Source organism: Gavialis gangeticus, unplaced genomic scaffold (genome assembly GCF_001723915.1).
Source record: "Gavialis gangeticus isolate Ggan-Ray unplaced genomic scaffold, GavGan_comp1, whole genome shotgun sequence".
Taxonomy (NCBI): Eukaryota; Metazoa; Chordata; order Crocodylia; family Gavialidae; genus Gavialis; species Gavialis gangeticus.
Window position 1 is genome coordinate 27,177,227 of NW_017729000.1, and position 26,367 is coordinate 27,203,593.

The 26,367-nt window shown below is 40.5% G+C and overlaps 1 protein-coding gene across 2 annotated transcripts in view; it reads right to left on the minus strand.

The window, feature by feature from the left end:
- The window catches only part of GABRB2 (gamma-aminobutyric acid type A receptor beta2 subunit), a 371,234-nt gene that overhangs the window by 12,351 nt on the left and 332,516 nt on the right, over positions 1-26,367 (minus strand). For both annotated transcript variants that reach the window (XM_019506486.1, XM_019506485.1), the window contains exons 7-9: positions 22,364-22,501; positions 20,535-20,687; positions 19,158-19,402 (exon numbers count right to left, since the gene is read on the minus strand). In XM_019506486.1, the coding sequence (XP_019362031.1) occupies positions 19,158-19,402; positions 20,535-20,687; positions 22,364-22,501 (536 nt within the window). The remainder of the gene's footprint in view (positions 1-19,157; positions 19,403-20,534; positions 20,688-22,363; positions 22,502-26,367) is intronic.

Below are 26,367 nucleotides of genomic sequence, written 5' to 3' on the forward strand. Positions count from 1 at the left end.
ATATATATATATATATATATATATACACACACACACACACATATATACACACACACACACACACACATATATATACACATACATACATATGTATATATAGTTCAAATTGCTTTAAATTTTTCAGTACATTTGTAAATATTTTGATACATTTAGGAGGTACCAAAGATATAGGCTTCAGAATGGAATTTCTCCAGACATTCTAGTTAGTGATGGCTGTGTCCAGCATATAGCAGAGAAACAAAATACTATGCCTCTCAGATTTCTCACTCTTTTTTTAAAGACAATTATTTATTAAAATCCTTACTCTAATTAAATGAATACCTTTACCTCTTTGGGGACCTATATAAAATGCTGTGTTTGTACAGTCAAATCTTCACATTTTCTCTTTAAGATTAATAGATTGTAAGGCTGGAAGGGACTTCGGAAGATCATCAGGTCCAGCCCCCTGCACCAGGCAGGAAAGACAACTGTGACTGTCCAGTCTTCTCTTGAAAATGTCCAGGGTAGGTGATTGAACCACCTATGGGGGGAGCTTATTCTACAGTCTGGACACCCTACTGTGAAAAAGGTTTTCCTAATGTTGAGTCTGAAACAGTCTCCCAGGAGTTTGTGACCATTAATCCTGGTTTTCTCCAAGGTGACTTGGTGAACAGTTGTTCACTAAGTTCTTGATGTACTCCCCTAGTGTAGTGATAAGCTGCTATCAGGTCCCCTCTCAGCCTTTTCTTTCAGGCTGAAGGGTCCCTAAACCTATCCTCATATGGCTTGCCATGCAAGTCTCCGATGTTCATCTTAAACAGAAGATTAATTGAATGCAACATCACCCTGGATACTAATTTTAAAAGCACAAGGATTTTATGCTCTTTCAAAGGAAATCAAGTATAATTTTAAAAAATGTTACCCTTTGGTTTGTGAGTAGCATTACTCATGATTATTAGCTGGAACCTAACAGAAGGCAATGACAGGCTGAAAGGGTGAAAGAAAATGTGGAAATGCATCATGAACATTTTCAGGACCTAAGAGAGATTTTTCCATGCATACTTCTGAAATATTATTGTATATAAGGCAATACTCTCATGACTAGTCCTCAGTAAGGTCAACAAAAGTGGACTCTTAATATTATTTAACCTTTTGAAACACTTTAGCAAAATGAGCATACATCAATGTCCATTTTAGAAAGACATAAAAGCTCTTTTTAACTGAGCCTCCAAGTTGCAGCTCTTTATATAGTTTCCTAAAAAAGAAATATCCAAGGGACATTTGGTTATTCTCACAACTGGTGGCAGCAACTTGAAAGGTGTATACAAAGTTATTTAGGGATCATTTGGATAAAGTTGTGTTTCTGAAACACAAGCCAGACAGCCAAAGTAATACTGAGGAGTTTTGGAACATCTACCCAATTCTCTTAAAGAGATTTGTGTAAAATATATAGGTGCTACTTCCTTGCATGAAGTCAGATACAAGTTTTATTGTGGTAAACAATCAGGCACAATGGAATTTTTATATCACAGACTGAAAGACCAGAAATTGGAGAGCATGACAGTACCGAGTTCCATACCTTTTCACCACCAAAATAACTTTGATGCACATACAGTCTTATGATTATGAGGGGGGAAAGAGAGATGATTTCCTTGGGACCCAACAGAAAGATTAAGAGTTGATGGTCCCATATTTCATGAACTCTAGAGCAGGGGTGTCATAGGCTGGCGGATGGACTTGGCCACCAGATTGGTTCCATCTGACCCAATAGTAGTCCAGCAAGCTACTACTGTAAGTTGGGGGGGCAGGCGAAGTGGGTATGGTCTGCTGAAAAATTCAAGGTGTCTGGATCCCACTGGATGAGGCTGTTGGCAGAGAGGGGAGGAGCAGGCGAAGGGATACAGGAGGCTTATGCAAATATAAGCAAGGGTTATGCAAATATAAGCCTTATTTGCTCCACTTCTGTCTGATCCCTGCTGCCAGCCCCTGGACCAATGATGCCTTTAGGACTCCTCAGCTGGCAGACCTGTTGCAGCTGCTGCTAGACCACAGATTTAACCTAGGAAGAGCCCTCATGATCTGGATCCGCTCAAGACCCAGGATCAGCTTGACACCCCTGCTCTAGAGGAAGGCCCCTAGGGAGCAGTGACGAACACTGACTAAAAATATGGGGTGAAATCCTGTTCCAAGTCAGCTTGTTATGCTGGTGGAGCCTCACCTAGAGCACTGTGTCCAGCTTTGGGCACTGCACTTCAAAAAAGGTGTAAACAAATTGGAAAGAGCACAGCTGAAAACAACAAAAATGATTTGAGGCCTAGTAAATGTGATTTACATAAAAAGGTTGGAAGAAATGGGATTATTTACTCTGGAAAAGAAAAGGCTGAGGTGGATACTAGTCTTCAAATACATGAAGGATGGTTATGAAAAAAGATGGTGATTGACTATTTTCTGTGGCAACAGGGGACAGGACAAGCAATAATCACCTTAAATTGCAATAAGGGAAATTTACACTGGATATTAGGTAACCTTTCTTACTGTTTGGATGGTTATGCCTTGGAATAGATTACCTAAAGAAGTTGCAGAATTTCCACCCTCCAAAATTCTTAAGAGGACGGGAATTCTGCAACCTCTTTAGTTTCTAGATGAGGCTCCACCAGCATAACAAGCTAAAGTAAAGACTCCTGAGATCCCTTCCAACCCTATTTTGCTACGATTCTATACCAAAATTCCTTTTGACCTCAGGGGAGACATAATTTCCATCATGATCTTCATGGAAAAAATCACTGACACACATAAATATTTTCCATAGGGTGAACATTTTGATGATTATCTTCCAAGTTTAAAAAAAAAAAGTAAAATAATTTGAACAGCTCTTTGCCATAAAATGTGTTAGTATAACTTGAACAATCAATTGTGATATCGTCCAGTCTGAAATTTTAAAATATTGAAATTGAAAAATGAAAGGAAAAATATATTTATGGTGGAAATTTTCTATACACGTCTATAACGTATAGTTATGACATGTCATGGATATATAAATTTTACATGCAACAGGTTTCCCCAAGAACTTGTTCCAGCTGCATCTTTTTAATATATTTAAAAATATATAGGATTTAATGCCAGCAAACCAAACTGCCAGTTTTTTTGGTAACTGAAATCCTCAATCTATTTTTGAGACTCATATTTATAAAGAAACCCGTTTTAAAAAAGAAAACCCCTTAGATTATCATTATGTAAACATGCCATATTTGTAAGTAAATCATGAGTATACTGAACAATATAAAGATCTCATAAAGCATTAACCCCCAGCTTCTGACCTGGACCACTATAGGCATGTGGCTGCATTTCCAGAATCAAAAGTGAATGTCTGTCCACTTGCTTATCTGTTCAATATATGCAACTTAGGCTAACCTGCAAAGATTGAATCAATTAAGTCTCAGACTTTTTGACTGTTTGTACTTAGTTCTTGTGTTTTTCTGTTCATTACGCTTGATCTAGTTCTTCATGCAAGAAACGTAATGTCTATATAAACTACTGCAGTGCAGTTCCACATTAAAGGCCTCCCAATAATCAGGATTTCCCAGAACTGAAAGCTATAGTGGCAACCATTTAAGTTATACTGAAATCAGGAAAATAACTCTGCAACACAATCTGACGCAGCAATTTTATTTCTCAAAAGGTATTGAAAGTTTATTTGGTTACTCTAGATAATCTTCCTATCTAAAGTAAAAACTTAATTAGTCAATGGGTTAAAGTGCTTACAGAGCAAAGGTAAAACAAGATAGACAATCATAAAGCGATGATGGTAGTAAAGAGTGAAACATGGAAGAATCGGAAACATCTAATATCTTTCATCAACTCTGTGCATTGGTAAACCTTGGTTATGCAAACACCAATTGCCGGAAATTCTTTACTCTCCTCTGAACTAAAAAAAAACAATATTTCATTTATTTGAAAATCAGATTATCTAAAGGTTTCCAAAACTGTTGAACCATCAGGATAATAAGAGTTCACAAGAGTTCACAAGAGTTCACAAATGCTATTCTTGTATCCCATTTAACACTAATATAGAGCTAGTTTAGCTACTAATCTCAAGATTCTTACACACAATTAATGTTACTTAGTGTGGCACAATTCACTTTATCCACTTTGAAGAGGTGCAGTTAATGTTCCCAGGGTCCCATCTACATGGGCAGGTAAAGGTGTGATGGGATCGAATACATAATTCACACAATCATGTCTCCTGCCATGCCACATGTATGGCAAGTGCAATTGTGGGATCATGCATTAGATCCCAGCATGCCTCATTGCCAGTGTAGGAGGAGCCCCACGCACCCCAGTTGAGTCCTACACACCTACAGATGGGAGCCCCATGATTCTAGGTCTACTCTTACTAAGTTTTAAACTGTGTCAAAGGTTTAAACCAACCCTGTGTAAAAACCAGGATGAAAGCTATATTCAATATATTTTCAATAGTATTTTCAATAGTACTATATAATACTATATACTATATAATAATACTATATTCAATAGTATTTTCTTTTATGGTGCTTTTATCATCAGTGTCTATTTATGGCACTCTCAGTTTGATTGTGGAACCCCAGCCTCAAGAATAATTCTTTATACTGTTCTTGCAGTAGTGTAAACAAGACAAAACACTCATCTGTTTATGGTGGCAAAAATTTTTCTTTGAAAAGTAAGCAGTTAGAGAGGAGTTCAAAGCCCCAACCACACTGGGTTTTTGTGATGTAGGAGTTTTTAAATTGAACTTTTTGTTACCCTCAAACATATGCTGTAATGTCCTCTGGTGTAGTTCAGTTGTATTAACTAACTAAATATCATTATATGCACGTGTACCTCGGAGGCTGTCAAAGCTCATCTCTTTTTACACTGTCTACACTGTTCTATGACTGTTCTGACTTATATTGTATAATATCTTACTCTACAAGTATCCCCACTGATTTCAGTCTGATTGATTAAATGGCAAGGTACTGTTCAGTGAGAGTCAGGGTGGCAGAAAATGACCCCATGCCTTATCTAACCTCTGACACTCAAGGAACTCTTCACCTTTTGCAAAGCCCTATCATTCCCCATTTCTCCCCACAGAGTTTCCCTTCATCTAAAGCATGGTTGGGCAAAATGGCTGATCCGGCGAGCAGCCAGATTCCATTTCCAAGCAGCCCCCACCCACATGGCTGGGGCTGGTCTCCATGGAGACCCCAGCCACAGCTGTGTGAGAAAGCTCAAGGCTGGGGTTTCCATGGAGATGAGCTGCAGCCATGCTGACAGTGTGCATGGCAGAGCAGGGAAGGAGACTGCTCTGGAGCCACTGGGAACTTGCGATGGGGGCAGCTTGTTCTGGAACTAGGCCAGAGCCTCCAGGCAAGGGGTGTGCAAGAAAGGGATCGTGGCTCTGCCCCAGCTACTTGCAGAGGTGACAGCCTGGTCTGGAGCAGGGGCAGAACCATGATCCCCTGCTTGCGCACCCCTGCCCAGAGTGTGCGGACTACAGATCACAGCTCTGCCCTGGCTCCAGAGCAAGCTATCTCCATTGCAAGTTTCCAGTGGCTACAGAGCATCTTCCCGCCCTCCTCTGCTGTGCACACTGCCAGCATGGCTGCAGCTGGTCTCCATGGCAACCCCAGCCCTGAGCTTTCCTGCACAACTGCGGCTGGGGTCTCCGTTATAGTTTTTTATAACAGACCAGATCCAGCCTGCAAGCTGGATTTTGCCTGTCCCTGATCTAAAGTAATCATCTTTCTCTACTTCATTTCTCCCATTTCCTCCTGTCTTTTTAGACTTCCTCTGCTTATAAGAATTCCACTTCAGTACTTGACAATGGATTATGGAGTCCAATTTAGCTTATTTTGTGCTGCTCAGGATGGTGCAAAGGGCTGGGAAAATTATAAAGGAAGTTGGAGTTTCAGTCACCATGAGGAAACTTGCAGATGTCAAAATGCAGGTGTAGCCAGTAGGGGTGTACAAAATGGGCCATATTTGATTTGGATTCAGATTCAGTCCAAATCATTGATTCAGTCCGAGTCATGGATTTGGATCACTGTCCCAATTCGATTCAGCCAAATATGAGTCTGAATATTTGATGCTGATTCGAAAAATCAGTGATTCAGCCATAGACTCAGCTTTAAATGTTTTTTTCTACATACCTCAAGGTACCAGGCATGACTCATAAACACTGTGATGGTGGGGCAGATGGAGCATCTCACAGGAGCATGGGGGCCTCCCTGTGTGCTTGGCGGTGAACCTGGACGTGGACAGGAAGTACTTTCAGGTCTGCTGCTGAGCATGCAGGGGACCCTCCCTGCACCCCCGCCCCAGCTCAGCAATTGGCCGTGGTGGGATCCTGAGTGCACCCCCAACCCAGTCGCCGAGCTGAGGAGCAGGGAGGGGTCCAGCGCATGCTCCCTGACGGACCAGGAAGTGGACTGGAAGTGCTTCTGGTCCACTTCTGGGTCCCCTACTGAGCACACTGGTGACCCTCCCACGCTCCCATGGAATACTCCATCTGCCCCAGCATCTCAGCATTCATGAGCTGCCTGATACCTTGAGGTATGTCGAAAAAACATTTAAAACCATGTCTATGTCATTGAGTCTATCCAAATGTCTCCAAATTGATTTGAAACCCTCCAAATCGATTCAGAGAGATTAAAGTGTCTCCTGATTTGATTCAAATTCAGAGATTCAGCTGCCAAATTGGGCTGAATCTCCACCAAATCAAATCAGAGACTGAAGTTTTGCATAGCCCTAATAGCTAGCTCTACCCTGATTAAAATCATGGGATACTTACAGATGTAAACCCTCCTTTCCCAATTGGCACTTTACTTTAAACTCCATGTGCCCCTGCACCGAGCCCAGTGCATGCCCCAAAAAAGGCACTGCATTAGTTGGACCTGGATCACCCAACGTCTATATAGATTGGGCACTCTATTGGAGCTTTTGGGGGGCTTTTATCTAAAAGCTACGGCTTTTAGATAAAAGTGCCAAAAAGCCCAGCTGAAACACCTGATATATACAGACGCTGCAGACCCAGGTCAAACTAATGAGCTGCTTCTTCCAGTAAATTGTGTCCTACCCTACACACACACATATCTGTCAGTGCCTAAAATGATTTGATGGGCACTGTAGTTGGTACAGTGAAGCATGTGGTGAACATACTAGAGCTTGAGCTCTTGAGCTGCCTGAGCTTTGTGGGTTGGGATATGTGTGCATGTATATTTACCTAACCATGTGCACAAGGACACCTAGTATGCCTCTCTCCAAACCTGCTAAGTAGGGGAGTACCATGTCTGCATCCCCTGCTTTCCTCTATTTCCTCAAGCCAAGACCTGTATGTAGTCCATGGGGTCCTAATGTAATATCACCACAATGTCCACTTTCTGGGAGCTTTATGGTATAATCTGGCCATGACCTGCTCAGTAACTGAAACAGGTTTTCAAAATCCATGGTTCCATTAAGTTGCACAAGGCACCCTTAAAGGGACAACACTGAGATTGAAATCTATAAAGAGGTGGTTCCAGCTGAATATCACATTCTACACTCCACAACCTTTGTTCTCCTGTCTCATTCTCTGATGTAAATTACCCTCTGTCTGATTAATCTATTTGGTTCTGACTTGATGTTTTGTAACAATAATGTACTGCAACTTTAGGCATGCTGACTTTGAGTATGTTGCATAGTACAACAACTTCCGAGTAAAGAATTATTTGTTGTTTTAAAAATACACACCATATACTTAAGAAAGGCCTTTTTAGCCTTATAAAACACCTTAGCTAAACATGCAGATGTTAGCCATATCAGCTGACATTAAAAATAAATGAATAAATATATATATTCTGGCTCAACAAATCTATATAGACAGCCTTACAGTATTTTCATAATATACCTACCTAGGTTTGGTTTTAGCTGTCAAGGGGGAAATTGCTGCATTAATGCTTGCATTAAGAAACAATACTAGAATGATTATAGTTTTGAGGTCAGGCTTTTATTTTTGTGTCTTAAGGTATCATGTATTGTAGATTTATAACCTGTATAATTATAGTACATCTGTGCTTCTAGCTATTCTGAAAGTAAATAGGCTCTAATTATAAATAAACTGTAATTTGAGAAAGGGAACTATCACGCAAAAGTCAATACAATTTTACATTGTGAAAAAAAGTTCTGAACATTGAAAAAAATATATTATTTTGAATTAAAGTAGCAACATTTTAATTTTAAATCAGCATGTTTTTCCATTAAAATTTACAGTATCTGCCTAAACAATCTGGCTAATTTATATTGGACCATCAATGCATGCATGGAAAAGTAGCTTTTCTTCTGGAGGTCTGTTTTTTTTTTAAGTATATTTATGTATATTCTATGATGTAATTTTGCAAATGAATGAACTGTGGAGAAAGGAATAAAAAAGGTCTAATATCCTTCAGTGTATTACACCAAAGTAAATATTAGAATTCAGAAAATGACTAAGCACCATGTTTTGACTTCAGTGTAGTAGCCAGAGGCCACGTACAAACATTTAGTTTCTCTTGGGAGAGTGACTGCTCTTCCAGGAGATGCCACAAGTTTACAGATGTTTAGGACTTTTCTCCCAGAGCAGAACAGGCCACTCCAGGAGAAGAATAACCTGGGATAGTTTCTCCTGGGAGAGGGCATGTCTGTATACATTCTCCGCTGAGGGAAGCTACAACATACTCCTCCTGCATTGTTATGGGTACACTTTTGCATAGGGTGCTTTGTTTCTGTCTCCCTGCCCCTACTCTCAAGGAGACTGTGTGTCACTTCTAGACTCTATCGTTCCAGTAGAGCAGGGAGCAGAACATGCTCCCTTTCCATTCCCCACACTGTGTTGCAGGGAGACTCAGGGCTGTACCTATGCACTGCTGCCATCTGTCTCCAGTAAGACTAAGGGTGCCCATACAGCATGCTGAGATGTGTGCACAGAGGCCCCCCTGGATGCTCAGTTTGAACACTGCAAGCTCAGTGTTCTGTTCAGGCATCTCTGAGTAATCTTTTCTACCAGGAAAACAAACCCAGGAAATTTCTCCTGATCATTTGAATGTGTGTATGTAGCCCAAGAGGCAGCTTTATCTTTCCTATAAACAAGATCCCCCTGCAGCAAAAAACAGTGGAAACGATCCAGACCAAATACAACTTCCTACATTATCTATAGTCCCTCCTTAGCCAGTTCAACCTCCCATATTTTGAGTATTATTTCCCCATTCTCTTAATAAAGGACAGTTTGTAGCTTCTTTCCATGACCACTACAACCTCCCTTGCCAAACAGTAGTTTTGAAGGAAGCAGGCATAAAAACCAGTTGCATTTAACCCTATATTTTTGTGCAGTTCAGTGAACCAACCTTACCAGCTATTAAATTATCAAATGGTTATGAAGGAACTTTGATAATTTATCCAGAACAATGGATATCTCAGTGAATATTTACTGTTCAAATGTGTATTTCTATCTTAATTACACCTCCAGGAAAGTCAATAAAATAAGTACTAGTCTAGACAAAGTAGGCTCAATTAATAGCAAGGAGCACAATGGAAAAAGCACTGATGTTTCTGAAGGGCATAATAAAAGAGGTGCAACATGCCAAACCACAGGCTACTGGGATGAATTTAAAATGAAACAGAAACTCTACTGGAAATAAAATGCAAAGCAAACTATCCTGGAAATACAATTACAAATCTTATACCCAGACATGATTACAAGTCCTGAATCAGCAAATGAGGATAAGCAAACAGTAGAAACTGTTGCTTATAAATGGATGCAAATAATAAATGCATCAGAACAAAGATAAACCAAAAACAAAATCTCTTTACCAGTCATATAACCTTGGAGCGATTATTCTGAGAAAGTAGAACTAATGGATTTGTTAACCCTTTAAATTAGTGGTGCTTAACCTTTTTCCGAGCAGGCTGGCACAGCAGGGCCCCATCTGGCTGTGTGGAAGGGGACAGGAGGCAGCAAAGCCCCAAGTCACCACCAAAAGGGGAAGGACACTTGACACAGCCCCAAACTGGCCCTATGGGGAAAGGGGGGTGGTTCCCCCAGGTCCACGGTAGGGACAGGGCATTGGTCTCAGCCTAGCCCCATGATGGAAAGGAGGTTTGCCTAGTTCTCATCTGTCCCTGAGGGGGAAGGGAACATGGCCTAGCTCCAACCATATTCTGTGTGGGAAAGAGGGCATGACCTGGCCCCAACCTGGACATGCAGAGGGAAGAGAGCATGGCTCAGCTCTGATCTGTTACAGGGCTCGGGGTTTGGGAATTTGGCAGCAGAGGAAGGTGGCCATATCAACTGCCAACACTCCGCTGCTGTGAAATTTCCCCAAACATGGGGAGCTCCACAGGCCAGATGCCATGGATCTGCAGGCCACATTTGGCCCGTGGGAAAAAGGTTGAGCACCCCTGCATAAATAATTATGAAGACAGGACTAATAGGTCTAATGGTGCAAGAGGAGATTGAGATAGTAATAACATGGCTAAAGGTTACTTGAAGACCCGGGTACATGCAAGTTGCATAGAGATCTACACCCCAGAAATCATGGATATGGAAGAAGCAATCTGTACATAAACGCTGAAGACCTGGACAGGACCAAGAAGAATGTAAGTATATTGGTATACAATTGTTTTTACTTTAAAAAGACTCCCATTCATCCCTTGTAAATGAATTAAGCAAACTAGGAACAAAATTATAAAAATTGTGAAGGCACTTCATAGGCTTTTCACAACATGAGTTAGAGATCTCTTGCCATACCAATGTTGTAAGTCCTTTTTTATATCATTACAAAGGTAATGAAGGCAAGTAATGCAGATGATATGGCTGGATTTCAGTAAAGCATCTGAAAAGGTACTGTAAGTTTCAGAGGAGGGGAGCCAATATTTGAAGACCTGGGCATAAGCACAATTAAATGGATCAAAAGCTGTCTCTCTGGACCTAGTAGGATAAAATCAAAATAATAAAAACATTAAGGAACAATAAATAAAGAGAGTAATAATAACTATGAATTCATCTAGTTGAGAGAGTGTTCTAAGGGATTCCGGGGATCAACATTCATTTACTACTTTATAAAAGACCTGGAAGACAAAGTAGAGAATAAGCGACTTAAGATACTACTTAAGGAATAATGGTCCAAAATGAGAAGGCCCCTAAAAATGCAAATATAATCTTTGAGCATTAAGGCTATACTAATAAAAACTAGATTTTAAATTTAAATGGAAAAGGATAGATTTGTGGTTAAGTGATCCTTAATAAAATATCATTCCAAATGTCTATACAAAGTGGTAAGACAGGTCTTACCACTAAAGGTACAATTAAATGATAGAAGAGTTAAACATAAAATAACATACCATATTTACTCGAATCCAAGATGAGCTTATCCCCCCCTCCCCCATTCAACATAGGAAAAAAAGCCTTTCATCTTAAATTCAAGAGTAAGTGCTTGGGAGTGTAAGGTAAGAGAAGAGACACGGTGGCAGAAAGTAAGACACTGGGGTTGGAAGGGTGCTTGCAAGCAGCCGTCCCATCACTGAAGCTACACAGGGTCATGCAGGGATCCTTCTTCTCCTGGTGTTTCCAGAGGGGAGGAGGAAGGAATGTGAGCTCCGCCATAAAGAGAGACTTAGCATAGACAAGCGAGGAACCACCAGAACTGGAAGTTCCTGAACCTAACAAAGTGAGAGTGGGAATGGCTGAGAGCATTCAGGAGGCTCCAAACAAGGCTCTTAAGGGAGTCAGCTCAAGTGAGAAAGCTGACAGGGAAGAAGCCAAGACAAAGTAGCTTTCAGGTAACCTGAAACCTCATCATGGGAGCCTGGGGAAAAAGACTGAGGAGGTACTGTAAAAACCTAAATAGCAGGACTGAGAATGGGTTACCATTAAGACCTGAATAGAAGGATAGAAATAAGTTGACTTTGTTTTCTCCACCTGAGGGAAGAGGGAAATAATCCTCTTTGATGCAGAGCAATAGTGAAGAGTAACTATCTGCACCTAAGACAGGAGATTGTTTAAACTCAAGACAGTTCATTTTTTTTTCTAAAGCCCTAGCCAGGACTAACTTAGTCGTGCCTTACTTGAGCCAGAGGCATAGGAAAGACTCTGACAGACTCTGGCAGAGTATATTCATAGATTCATAGATTAAGGGTCGGAAGGGACCTAGTAGATCTTCTAGCCCAACCCCCCGCCAGGGCGGGAGAACAACAAAAAACCCCAAAAAGAGAAACAGGACTCAAATGAGTCCAGCCAGGTAGGCATCCAGCCTCTTCTTAAAGACCCAATGAACTATAAGTTAACACCCCATGGGACGGAAGAGGGTATAGCGGTTGGTGCAGCCCTCACTATACTAAGGTGGGCATAAGGACCAATTGTGCAAGAAGCTACACACCCAGATATTTCTGCTTTTCTCCCTTATCAGCAAGTCATGGCAGCCAACAGTGTGAGTGTGTGGACTATTGCATCAAGAAAGGTCCTGGCAGTCTTCAGCCAGCCGGATGAAGAGCAATGACTGCCTTAGTACAAAAAAAAGGAAAAAAGAAAAGGAAAATCTCATAGAGAAAGTGATAACTATCTGAGACTAACTGATGACCTAAACTGAGGTGAGACTAACATCAATTACACATTACCCTTCATAAGGAATGAATGGGGAGGGAGAGGGCAGTGACTGCAGTTCTGACTCAAGCTTGGGGTTGGAGTCAGAGAGGCTCCCCTTGCCCACTGCAACCTCTAAACATGGAAAATTATAACAATTTATAAATTTTCCGTGTCTAGAATCTTAAATATTGGGGGATCATCTTAAATTCAAAGCTCTCTTAGATTCCAGTAAATATGGTACTAAATTAGAATGTCATAGTAAATGACATATAATAAAGTCTTCAGACAGCAGAGATAATACTCTTAATTAGTAAACATAAATCTCTCTCCATTTGCTATGCTGTGCCTCATTTTTTGCCTTTTAGTCTGAAAAGAGTGTTAATAAATTGGAGGCACTGCCAAAATGATAAAGACAAATGAGGAAAAAGAACACAAAACAAGGCTCACGTGGAAATAAAAGTATACAGTTTTAAAAAGAGAGTTCAAGGAATCGTGTTAACTGCAGATAACTGATAAGTGTTACAAATATGGAGGAAGGGACTGATTATAGTCAGAGCAAGATGGCATTGATATAAGCAATGGTAGACTTATAGAGATGCACTTAGGCTTGATATAAGGAGAAGACTGTTAGAAGAGTTAAAATACAGAACAAGCAGAAGTCAGCTGCAGTAACTTCCAGCATTAAATACTGGCAGATGACAACCAGATACTTACAGAAATACAGTAGGGATATGCCTGTATACTGCAGAGCTTTAATCTTTTCAGCTGGAGGTCGTTATAAATAAAATGGGGCTTGTCAAAACAGTTTGTTTTAATTATCCCATTATAAAGTATTTGTGGGAAATCCATTTTAATTTTTTCCTCACCCTTTGTGCTTTTGAACTCTGCCTGGTTTTTAGTATTCTAACTGTATAATATGAAAAAATATTGCATGTATGTTATATCTTAGATCAAGGGTTCTCAAACATTGTGATACTGCAACCCTGAGTGCTGGATGGTGGTGGTGGGGGATAGGGAGCTTGCACACTGCAGTCACCGCCACCATCCACCACTGCATGCCGCTGCTGTGTGCTGCCATGTGTACCCCCTAGGAAATTTGTGGTCCCTGATTAAGTTGCTTGTGACCCCCTGGGGGTTAATGATCCACAGTTTTATAATCCTTCTCTTAGACCAAAGTGGTGCAATGGACTGGGTATGCATATGTCGGGCTGTGCGAAACAGCACCATTTTGTTTCAATGTCTGTTTCACTGTTTCAAAGGGACCGTGTTTTGTTTCATCATTTCATTTAATTTCAAAGCGCTATTCCATTTCATTTAATTGAAACTGTTTAGACACATTTTGATGTTTCACCCATAGGCTATAATGGGATCATGAAATACCTAAAACTTTGTCATTTCTTGCCTGATTCGGATGAAAATTGAAGGATGGTAGCCCCTTCTAAGGGCATGAATCCCACCAAGTTTCAAAGAGATAGGTTTAAAGGTTTATGGGAAATTGTACCTTAAACTGTTCAAAGCAAAACTCATGATACTTGCTGGCAGTGCCAGCCTCCTGTCATCCAGCGCACAGATTTGGGGGCCTGCACCCCTGGGAAGAGTCTGGCAGAACTCCACAGCCCTCCTGGGGGTGCAAGCCCATGGATCTGTGTGCCAGATGACAGGAGGCTGCCGCTGCTGCCTGGGGCCAGTGGCAGCAGCAATCTTCCCAGCACTGGGCAAAAGCTGAACCCAGTGTCATTCCCAGGTGGCAGCATCCTCCTTCTTTCATCCTGCATGTAGATCTGGGTCCCCATACCCCTGGGAGGGCTGTGAGGCTGTGCCAGACTCCTCCCAGGGGTGAGGGCCCCCAGATCTGCATGCCAGATAACAGGAGGCTGCTGCTGCCAGCTGGAAGTAAGCCTGGCTTCAAAACTGAAAATGTTTCAAAACTTTCAAAACATTTTGAGTGCCCTCATTTTGTTTCAAAGCTGTTTTGAAGCCTTTTGTTTCATTTTGATTACACCGTTTCGAGCTTGAAATGTATCAAAACAGCTTTTAAACGAAACATCCGGTGAAATTTCGCACAACCCTAGCACATGGTACAAAATTATTACAATTTTAAATCATACTGAACCTAGTATTACATGGAGCATCCCCCAGGAAGTGCTGGTGGCGTTCACTCATATGAAACAAATAGGAGGTTTCTCGCTCTGACTTACCAGATTTTCAAGTTCTCTAGGGCTAGGGACAGAAGTTGCAAACAAACTGGTTTAAGTGATCAGAAACTGGTTTAAACCTGTAACAGAACAGAAGCTCAGTGCACATACACTAGTTTCAAAATGGCTGAAACTGGTTTAAAATAAAACTGATTGAATGTAGTTTTCAGGTCTAACTGATTTGGGTCAAACTGGTTTATGAAACTTATGTCCCAGACCCTTTCCTGGTTCAAGTTAAGTCACAGTCCCTAAGCATCCCATCCCGTTTTGCAATCCTGGGCTGGGCTGTATTGTCTGCTCCAGAGAGAGGGCTGGTCCTGCCACTCTGCTCCCTAGCTGGAGCAGTAAGAGCTGGCTGGCAAGGGGGTAGAGGGGGCAAGCCCAGTTGGGGATGCAGCCAGTCTACAGAGGGGGAGTGCCCCCCAGGCAAAACCCAGCTGGTGTCTTGGGCCAGGGAAGGGGATTAAACATCCCTTCCCCACTCAAACTTACTGCTGGCTGCAAGTGTAGACTACAAATCCCAGAGACACCTGGAAGCAGGAAGAGGAAATAATGAACAACCCTGCAGAGTCCTTCTGCTGTGATTTTGGACTGCAAATCTCAGAGACCTCAGCAGCATCAGGAAGAGGCAGCAAGCACATAGCCCATGCTGATTACATGCCAAAGAGCTGTGCTGTAGCACCTCCTGGCTTCTGGCCTTAGTCACTGCAGGCATGTGGCTGCATTTCTTGAATCAAACGTAAATATGTTCACTTCTGTTTTAATTTAATCTGTGCAGTTTAGACTAACCTGCAAAGATTGAATCGATTCAGCCTTAGGCTTGCTGACTGCCTGCACCATGAGATTCTAGTGGTTCCATCTAATGGTAGTAATATGCATCTAAGTAGAGACCCAGTGTCCCTGTACTGATATTGGAACTTCCTTATTTCTCTACCAGATCTTGGAATATTGTGAATGGATGTTTTTCTATAGTTTGTTCCCTTTTGTAAATAAAATATTCTGGTTTATTAAAAAAGAATCTGACTTTTGTTGTTTGCCAAATGACATGAGTCACACTTGCAAATACATCAGCTGATACAATGAATACTGCATTTGTTCAATGTTATTTTATTGCTTTATTACCAATCTACTTTTACTTTACTACTTAATCCATTGTTAAGGGAACTGCAAACTGTTCTGGACTCTCAAAAGGTACTGGGTTACTCTGGTAAGATTGCAGTAACTTAACAAAGCTGGCCAGCACTGGTGGCAGACTCAAAAATGCCAACTACAGTTAATACAGTTATCTCTAAATGTATTTCATACAAGGCAAACCCTGAGTGTTGTTAGCTTCTGCTATTCACAATAAAGTTACTTATCTCTTGTTAATGGCTGTGAGAGGGGAAGAGAGACCCGAAAGAGCCTTTCTCCACCCTGACAAAGATTTTCCCCATCCCCCACAACAGCTGGGGAAACATGGGGATGGCAGGCTCAGGTGTGTGGTTTTGGAGCAGCCTGAATCTTCAGATTGAGAAGAGAGAGGCATGGGGCCTGGGAGCTGAGCAGGCTGAAGAGGAGATGGCCAAGTGAGCGACTGGAGGGAGAAGGGGCAGTAAGCGAAGAGCAGTGGGGAGACACCATAGAGAGATGGGGCCCGGAGTTGGGAAGCCATACCCACCCCATAGAGGGAGCAGAGCCAACTTCATGCCCTGGCAGGAGCATGCCAAGAAAGAACCCCAGGAGACGCTGCTGAGCCCAGGGGAGAAAAAAGAAGGAGCACCAAGCACAGCCAGAGCGGGCTGCATGTGGCCACACAGATACCCCTTGAGGAAGTGCAGGGAAGGGAGATGTGAGGCACTGCCAAGTGAAGTGGTGAAACCACCCAGGACCCCAAGCCTGAGAGAGACAGACTGGGGGATGATGGCAGATTCCACTGCCGAGAAGCCCCTGCAGAGGGGTGGAAGTTTGAGGGCCGAGTCAGGACCCAGAGCAACCGGTGACGCTGAGTGTTGGGTCATAGCTGAAGGGATGAAGACCCAGAGAAGGGACCCTAATGAAGCTGCAAGGGCACAGCAGAATACTGCCAAGCCCACAGAGCTTATGGGAGAGAAGCATAGCCCCACGTACATCTCAGTGCTCATTTACATTTTTACTTTGGTTCATCTGAGTTTCCTTTATAAGTACCTTATTAATGCAAGGCCGTGGCAAGTTCAGTTACAGGTACATCAGCCCATAGCCAAAGGATGTCCTACAAAGAGCTGATGGCCAGGAGGTCTCTCACCCCCCAAAGGTAGGACATTCAGGTGAGAAGTGATCACGTGGAAGTGGAGCCTCAAGACGACAATGTCTGTTCCGGCACTGGATGTGGTAAGCGTGGGGCAAAGGGGAGGCTGCAGCCCCAGGAAGAAACCTCGAGTGTGGTACCTCACAAGCCATCTGCTGGAACGGTCTCCCAAGAAGAACATCAAGTCATGGCAGGAAAGCAAGAAAGGTGACCAGAACCCACAAATGGCACTACTTTGAGTCTCGGCCTAATGTTGCAAAGGGGTAGGGCACCAGTCAAGTGAGGACCCAAGCCTTACTATAAATACCAGTGACACCGACATACAGGATTTTTAATTGAGAATTCAGGATTTGATTCATATCTATGTTTTTTTGCTCTTTAATTCTGAGTATAAATTGTTGTGATAAATGGCCCAGAGTACCATGGAGCACGATTATTTTTTTTTTCATTATATGGCTCATAGATCGACTATATAGGTAAATATGCAGGAGCTAACTAATGAGAAAGTGTGAAATAAAGATATACAGTGTATAGCACACGTGAAAGTTTTTGTGGTATCATGGAAATGATAGACCTGAGCCTTTCAATTGACATTGAGGGTTTTGAACCAGGCTTTAGGTTTGATGGTTACATCAGAACCCAATGACAATCTTAGTCACAAAACTTTTGTGTTGTGTGCATTTTTTGCAAATTCATGCAGGGGGTTGGGGGGAGAAAGGTTGGTAGGCATAACTCTGAGTGTTTCAAGGAAAACCTGTAATAAAAATATTGACAAGTGAAATAAAATACTTGTAATTGGTTTTTTTTTTTTTACATTGATGGTTTTAATTCAGTTTGATCATGAACAATGGGATAGTTAAGTGCGAGTGGAATGAATTATGTATTGTAATATCAAAAGTAATTTGCCCAATCATCATGCATTTGTCTTAGTTCATTTGCATACCATACTCCTATAAGATAAAACAATTAGATCTTTTTTCACATTAAAAAATATAGTTAGTGGACTAACTCTGAGACATGAAATATAATCTAGCAGTTGAAAATATTCAATCAAGTATAATATTTAGGTGTTAATTGATAGTGGACATAGGTGGGTATCCACACTTCTACTACTCTTACACTCAGTTTCTAACTATAAAAGTTCCTGGGTACATGTGAAAAAATTCACCTCTAGAGCTGTATGAAACTTATCAGTTTCCATTTATAAACTTCTGTAGAAAATGGCTTTCTGGTTTGAAAATTGTAACCCTTTCAATGTAGTGTTAGAATGCATTCATGGAAAAACTCTCAAATGGAAAAAGGGAAGGGAGAGGTTATGTGGCAGGGGACAGGGTTGGACAAAGAGCTGAAACTAGTACATTTCACTTGGATTTAAACTGATATTTTATGAAAAAAAATCACAGTTTTTATTTCATGAAAATATTTTTGCAATATTGCATTGGGCATGATTTGCATTCACCCCAAAATTTGCTTTACAGGAAATTTTGCCAAAATGTATATATTAAACAATTGTTTTAATATATATAGTAATAGCTTCATTTTTACTACATCCATTGGACTGCAAACGCTCTCCCCCCATTGGTTCAGATTTAGACCTGAAATTAAAATGTACAGAAAACTGACGCTTATATTTAGAGTAATTTAGCATTTTACAAAGAATATTTTGGATGCTTCCAGCTGAAAACATGCAAAGATCTTTGAGTTTCAATTATTTCCTTTAGTCTATGGATAGGCTGAGGTTCTCTGAAAGGTTTATAAACTCTGTTTGAGTTCTGTTACTAGTGTTTCATACAGCTCTTTTTTTGCACACCAGCTTATAGCCATCATTTTGGATTTATTCTTTTAAAGAAAAAAAATATATCTTTGTGGATTTCTGCATTGATAAAAAATCTCTGAGCACATGGTGAGTATCTGCTTTTGGAAGCAAGTTCTAACATTCACAGCTCCGGCTAGAGGGTGGCTTTCATTGCTGAGGTAGCTAAGTATAATGCTCTATACAGCTTAAGCAAATTCGTGGTAACTCTACTACATTTGTTCTACATAAGAAATACGGTTTTGAATTCTGTAGTGGCCACTATCTAATGCTAAAAAAATACCCCCCATTTCAGTTTACCTTATTGACATCCATTCGCAACTTCTCATTGTTGGCACTGGCAGCTTTTTCTGCTGCTTTCTTTTGACGTTGGGGTCCCCTGCCAAAGAAGATGTAGTTGACCAATGCATACTCCAGCAAAGCCATGAAAACGAAGACAAAGCATCCCATCAGATACATGTCAATGGCTTTCACATAGGGAATTTTGGGGAGAGTCTCTCGTAGATGAGTATTGATTGTTGTCATGGTGAGCACAGTTGTGATTCCTGGAAAAAGATGAAAGGTTTATCAATTATTTTCAAGTTGGTCTTCTATCATTATAAATCTTTAAATGCCAGCACCCCACAGAATATGAGAAGGCATTCTTTTTTCTGTGGTGGGGGGAAAAAAAGTGCATTTTCCTGATTTTTCTCTTTTCTAGATACAAATTGGTTATTTTTTGGAGCTGAGAAAATTACAGCTACAATAAATTATGTTAAATCAAATACATATCTTGGGTCATGCAAAGATACTCTCTTAAGGGTGTAACTGCAGCCTTTTTTAATGATCCTAGCTATCAGTTGCCAAAACAGAGCTACTGTCTCACGTCTCAGTGCTATTTTTTTGTCCACGCTTATGTTTGAACACCTAAGGAGAAATCTTAGTCTCTTGGAAATGAGACTAATTTGGAAATTGCAAATTTAAAAAAAAAAATTAACAAGAGTTGGATATCAACGTCTAGGGTATGCAAATTTTCCCTAGCAAAGGATTATTTATCTCATCCATGGTTGAAGGGGGTACTAGTAAAAATAGTTTTTATTTGTGTTAACTTTATGCTGGGATACTGTGATAATGCTCATGGTATCAACAAACAAAGGATTAATGATGAGATGCATTCATATAAAATAGCCCTCTGGGCATTAATTATGAAAATGGTTTTGTTTTTGCATTTAAAGGTCATGCTAAGGAAGCAAAGCCATATACCTATCTAGGGGACCTTTAGTCATTGTGCAGTCCTACTTCAAAACTAATGTATACTATCTAATGCATACTTAAAAGAAAAAGCAATTTATATTCCATAATGCAGCACTGTACTTTTGTTTTGGGTTGCCATGAACTTAAATAAACTAAAAAATTTGCCTTTTAGATGAAATGCAAGTGCAATAAAAACCACCAAGGCAATTAGCCTAATTCCCGTTACAATGATTATACAGTTAGCTAATTCAGACATGAAATCACTTTATATTTTATTTAAATTGTGATGATTTAAATGCTGATTCAAATAATGCAAAGCTTAACCAGCTAGACAAAAAACGAGCAGAGCTTTATTTTTCAAATCAAGCATTATGTAGTAAGTCAGAGGAAATAATAAAACTATCCAGCTAATACACATGGCATGAGAGAAGTAAAAATGCCTACCTAAAGCAACTCTTGCAGCTGAAGCATCATAATTAATCCAGAATGAAACCCAGGACAGGATAGTGATCAGAATAGAAGGCATGTAGGTCTGCAGAATGAAGTAACCAATGTTTCTCTTTAGTTTAAAGCTGAGTGACAGCCTCGGGTAGGAACCTAAAAAGGGAATATTTAGGTATGGTTGTAAGTTATCCTGTCACTTCAATTCTACTACTTTTACTGTATTACAGGCATAGTTTACACGATAATTGAGATACTTTGAAGACAATGAATTCTAGATTTTATAATGAGGTTCAGGTGTTTATGCAACAGTCTAAGGTGTCTAGGCAGTAACAGCTTCACAGATCTTGATAATTAAAATCTTTAATCTACATCCAAAATACATCTCAGGGTGCCCAAATATACAAAGATCTCACTCTTTAGTGGCTGTGTTATTCTGTGTGTGGTATAATGCCACCTCCCGCTTTCTCTTTTCATCCTTTGAACAAGTGTAGCACCTGTTCTGTATGGTACTTATGTCTTTAATTGCCATAAATGGTCACTAGGCACTAGTGAATAGTTACCCATTCCAGGGAGTTCTCCAGGCCCATGCACACCAACATCTAATTTGAAAACTTCAGAGTCCTCACAAGGGATTTTAACTTGCAGTGGAAAAGAAAAACAAAGTACTTCTGTTTTCTCCAGTATATGGTGAATCCAAGTCTTCTGTACCCACATGGATCAGACCATAAACCTTATTCAGCTAAATCTTATTAAAATATTCAAATAAAAAAGAAAACTTGCCCCACCACAACACATCCAGTGGTTCTTCCTTTCTTTTGCATGTTTGTGTAACAAGTTATTTAGCAGAATTTGCAGATTTATTGGAATCTGACAGGGCTGCTCCATGAGCACTTCTGCTATAGCCTTAAATGTATGCCCTCTGGGTTGTCAACCATGGGCCTTAGTGCCTGCACCACCCCAACCCCCACATCAAGTGGTGAGGAGGAAAAAATAAAAATCTCTGTGATGAAAACAGAAGGCAGGAGACCAAATAATATAGAAAATATCTTTATTTAATAGGCTTAACAAGAGCTATACCCAGGCACAGCACTGTTTGCATATGACGCTGCCTTGAAGGCATAGGTACAAAGAAAATGTTAATAGTAAGGCTTTATAAGGGCTCCACACACCTTACGGCTCAATTCCCCCCAAGGGGAAGAAAAGAAAATGATTTTAATGCATAGGCTGCCAATCCTGTTTCCTCTCTAGGGACCACAAAGCATTCAGCCTGAACCTAGTGAAAATCATTTACTTATAGGAAAAGAGAGAGAGAGAGAGAGAGAGAGAGAGAGAGAGAGACTTACAAAACTTGTTGCATGAGGGTTAGAATATTCTGTAGTGAGAGGAAGAGCTGATCTGCAAAATACTTGTACAGCTTGGCAACAAGAAGTGGGAGAAGGCAGACAATTTTCTGTGGATTGAGTAGTTTCTTGATGAGTTCACTTGACTGAGAAGTACAGCAAGTTTCCTCGGCTTTTACTGACTAACTTGACACAGAAGTTAGAAAATACAGCTTACCAGAGTGAGCCTTAACATAACAGAGAGAGGCTTCTTATTTAGAGTGAAAGGTGACAGGAGCCAAACACAGAAATTGTCCCTATCAGTGTGGCAGTGACACTACACCTAATATCCTGTGAATTACTCATTTGAAAATTCAGAATTGCTTCTCACCGCTCCCTCTCGCTCTCATATGTTCACGCAGATTCAGGAGTGCAGTCTGACACTAAGCAAATTCTAGATTTCTTTTCAGAGAGCAAATGCACTTTCCCATTAACTCCCCCTTTACAAACCTGTAGAGAAAACAACATTCTTGGTGATAAGCTTGTAGTCCACAATGGAGAATTGCGGCAGTTCTATCTTTGTCACTCCTGTGACTGCATTATCACCCCCACGCCAGTAAAATTCAATGTCATCTGTTGTATAGCCATCTAGAAAACAGGGAGAAAGGGTTAGAACATAGAACATACAATGAAGATCGTTAAAGAATGTTTCAGCACACTTATTCAAAAACTTTTTGAGCAATTTCAACTGTCTTCAAAACAAAAGACTAACAGCGTAACAGATAAGTATTTGGATACAGCAGATATTTCTGTACACACAGGCATGCCTAGTTAGAAATATTATCATTACTGCTAGTGTAAATGGCAACTTTCGATATCTATATTTTAAAAACATTAATATTCCTGCCAAAAAACAAACTGAAAAAGGAGATTACATTCTTGACATAGGTAGAAATTTGCTTGTTATACCATGATCTCAACACCAGGTGAAGTGGGGAGTGCTGAGCCCCAGGTTAGGCACCCAAGTGAATAAAACCCCTGAGGTTACAGAAATTGGATTTGATTATTACTGCAGGAAAAAAAGGCATGGAAGAGATGTACATAATAAGTAGGTAGGCAAGTTGTAAGTAATAAGAGATGTAATTATAGCATCCTTCAAATTTATATATCTAATCTTACCTGACAAAACAGTAAGTAGTGTATATTTATCTTTGGTCAAATGCGGTCTTTTAGATTCTGGGTTCAAAGCCATTTATTTTTCTGTTAAATGTAGATACGCCAGTTTACTCACCAGAAATTAAAACCAAACAGTAAAATACTCCATTGGATCTTAGAACAAGGCCTGACAACAGGATTTCTATATCTTGAGCTAAAAAGCCAGCTCTACAGCTGGCTAGTGGCTAGAGCAGATATGGATAACCTGGGGCAGAGTAAGATGGAAGCATATAACACACGTGAATGTGAGATATACACATTCCTGGATAAACCTAATACAAAAATAGGGGGGAAAAAGATACAATGGCCGCATCCAGACAAGCGTGGCTGTGCAGTATGTGGCACCACAGACAAGTCTGTGGCACCACATACTGCTCATTCAGTTGTTACCTGCAAAGAAGTAGTACAGAGGGGGTTTTTTGACTCCTGGATATCTGGGGAAAACATGTGCAGTGGCAGTGTGTGCCACCCAAAGCTGGAGCCTGGCTGGCCAGAGCCACACTGCTGCCAACCAGGCTCCATGGAGCAGGATTGCCACTGCTGCATCCCAGGAGGCTCCCAAAACCCCAGGTAAGGCTGCTGGGGCCAGCCCCATAGTAGCTCCAGCCTCCCTTACCACACCTGGGGTAACTTGACACATGCCAGAGCACACGTGGCACAGGCATTTTCTGGGGATCACTAGCAGCATTTACATGGGTGCCTGGGACCACAGCATGTTGAACCATAGTGGTGCAGCCATGCCTAGAAGACGGCCCAGGGGGTAAGCCTGGCAGCCTGGAGCTACTCCACCCTGGCTCAACCTGCTGCGGAGGCTGGATGGGGCATGAGGGTGCTAGACTGTGGGACTAGCTAGCAGGCACCTCCTGCGCTGTAACACCCCCATGCTCCAGTCAGCCCCAGTAACCATCTACACATGCACTGCAGTTCACTGAAGAAATCTGCCATAGGTAGGGACTTACCAAATTCATGGCAGAAGTGGGATATGTGGCAGCTCCTTTAATCTTTCATGTTCCCCCATGTGCCCCTCCCCACTGCACCAGTGATTGGCAGAGGGGCTCCACCACTCCCTCCAGATTGTCAGGGAAGTGAAAACCATGGTTTTAAACATGGCATGGGTTTTGCCTTCCCATGGGTCAGCAACAAGCACTGGGGGCTGCCAGGGCCCCTCAACCAATCAGTGGTGGGAGGCAAAAACATATTTAAAACTACAGATTTTGCCTCTGTCACAATCAGGAGCAAGCTGCAAGTACAGCTCCTCCACCAATCAGCAGTGGAGGGGTGTGTGGAATCTGCAAGATTAAAGCACACCCCACTTTTGCAGTGAATTTGGCAGATCCCTGGCCACAGGATAGTACTTGTGTTGGGCAGTACTATCCTATTCTGGCCTAATAGCACTGCACATATAGACAGTAACGCTTTACTGCGGAGCTAATTAGTCAACTCCACTGTAAAGTGCATGTGTAGATGCCCCCAGTGGTTTGTAATGTACTAAAGCTACCACAAAATATCTCCTAAAAAGAAAGGACAATTGTTGTAGGGAAAGACATTTTATCCATGTGTCTCAAAACGAAACCCAGTAAGAAATCTTGATATACTGTAGAACTTGATATTAAAATCTTACCTAAAGTCACAAAAATACCTTCTACACTGCTTAAACATGGCTTGATTTCAAAGATAATGGAAGCCTATAGCAAGGCAAAAAAACATTGCACACTTCATGGCTGCTCAAAAGTAAAGAATGGTTCTCACACACTTTGTAATTTTTGATCAGCCAACTGTAAAATAATGGCAGTTAAAATGTTATGAAAGAAAGGGAAATGTTCAGTGTATCATCAATTCATGAAGACAAGAATTCAGCAATCCCTAAGAAAATTAGGGTGGACTGCTCAACAAAAAATCAGTTTTTAAACTATTCTCATACTTCTACCTTTCCCTTTATGATTTCATTCTGTTAACTTTGACTTGAAGTGATTACTCATTTTTTGTTTTTAATGGGGCTAATTGGAAGTCAAAGTAAGTTACTGAGGAAAGGAAATTTCAGAATGGCAAAAACAAAAACAAAAAATATTGGAAGTTTCCTCTGATATAAATGGAACATTTTCCTTTTGCTTTGCCCTCCACCTAATGAAGTGCTGAGTCTTTGCTGTGAGGTGATAAACCCCCACAGCTAATCATCTTTGCAGGACTAACCTGCCAGGCCAAAATTTTGATGAATTACATGCCAACAATTAAAACTTTGTTGTAGTTTTTGGAGGTTCTCCAAAGTTGGCTAAGCAAGCCAACATTCTAACATGTTTTAAACTGATCTCTTATATTTTATTCAAAATATTCATGTAACTGAGCTAATTCATTATGTTAAAGCACTTTTGTATTAATCCTTTTGGAAAACTCCACACATAGTGATTTGTAGTTTGAAGACCTCCAGGGGAAGGGTGGGGGGGAAGAGAAGCATTCTACTTACATGGTTTTAAAGCAATATGTCAGCAGTACAGGTCTTGGGTAGAGAGACATAAGCACATGAAACAACCAATGTTTAAACCACATTTCTCAGATTTAGAATCGGTTGGAAAACCAGGTTTCCTTTCTGTGGGAAACTGCAACATTTAAAAACTTACTTTCATTCAGAATTAAAATGGCATGTTGAAATTCCTTGGAGGAAGTTAATTCTGAAAAAATTCAATTCTAAATCATGAAAATATCTTCCTTCAATAATGCTTAATACTTTTTCTATGATGCATGATTATAATACAACACAATACATAATGTTATTTTATTGTGTGATCACTATACATGAACATACTACTGAACTTATCCAAATACAAGTAAAAGTTAAACATGTCAATATAATCAAAACAAAGGAAATTCAAAATATGTAAATTTGACTTTTACTAGTTTAAAATGTCACCAATAGACATGCATCTAAAACTGCTTTTTTACCAAAATTCATTTTTGAATAGAAAACTGTTCTCATTTATTTTTAAGAGTTCTCAGATGCTAAAAAAAGTATAACCCTTTGTTTCTTAGTACTCATTCAAACAAATAAACAAGCTTTAAAAAGAGTATTTGGACACCAAAAGATTGTTGTCCTGCTCATAGAACATGAAATAACTTACAAAGAGAATGGTAACAATTAGTAACTGTTACTGTTTTTAAGTGACAGCTATGATACATTAAATAAATGCATACACATGCTAAAAAAAGTTTGCTTCTGCCGAGATATTTTTTTTTTTTTTTTTTAATAATGGATCATATTTCCACAAGACTGCTGACTGCAGAGACTCTGATTTAGGTACCTAAAA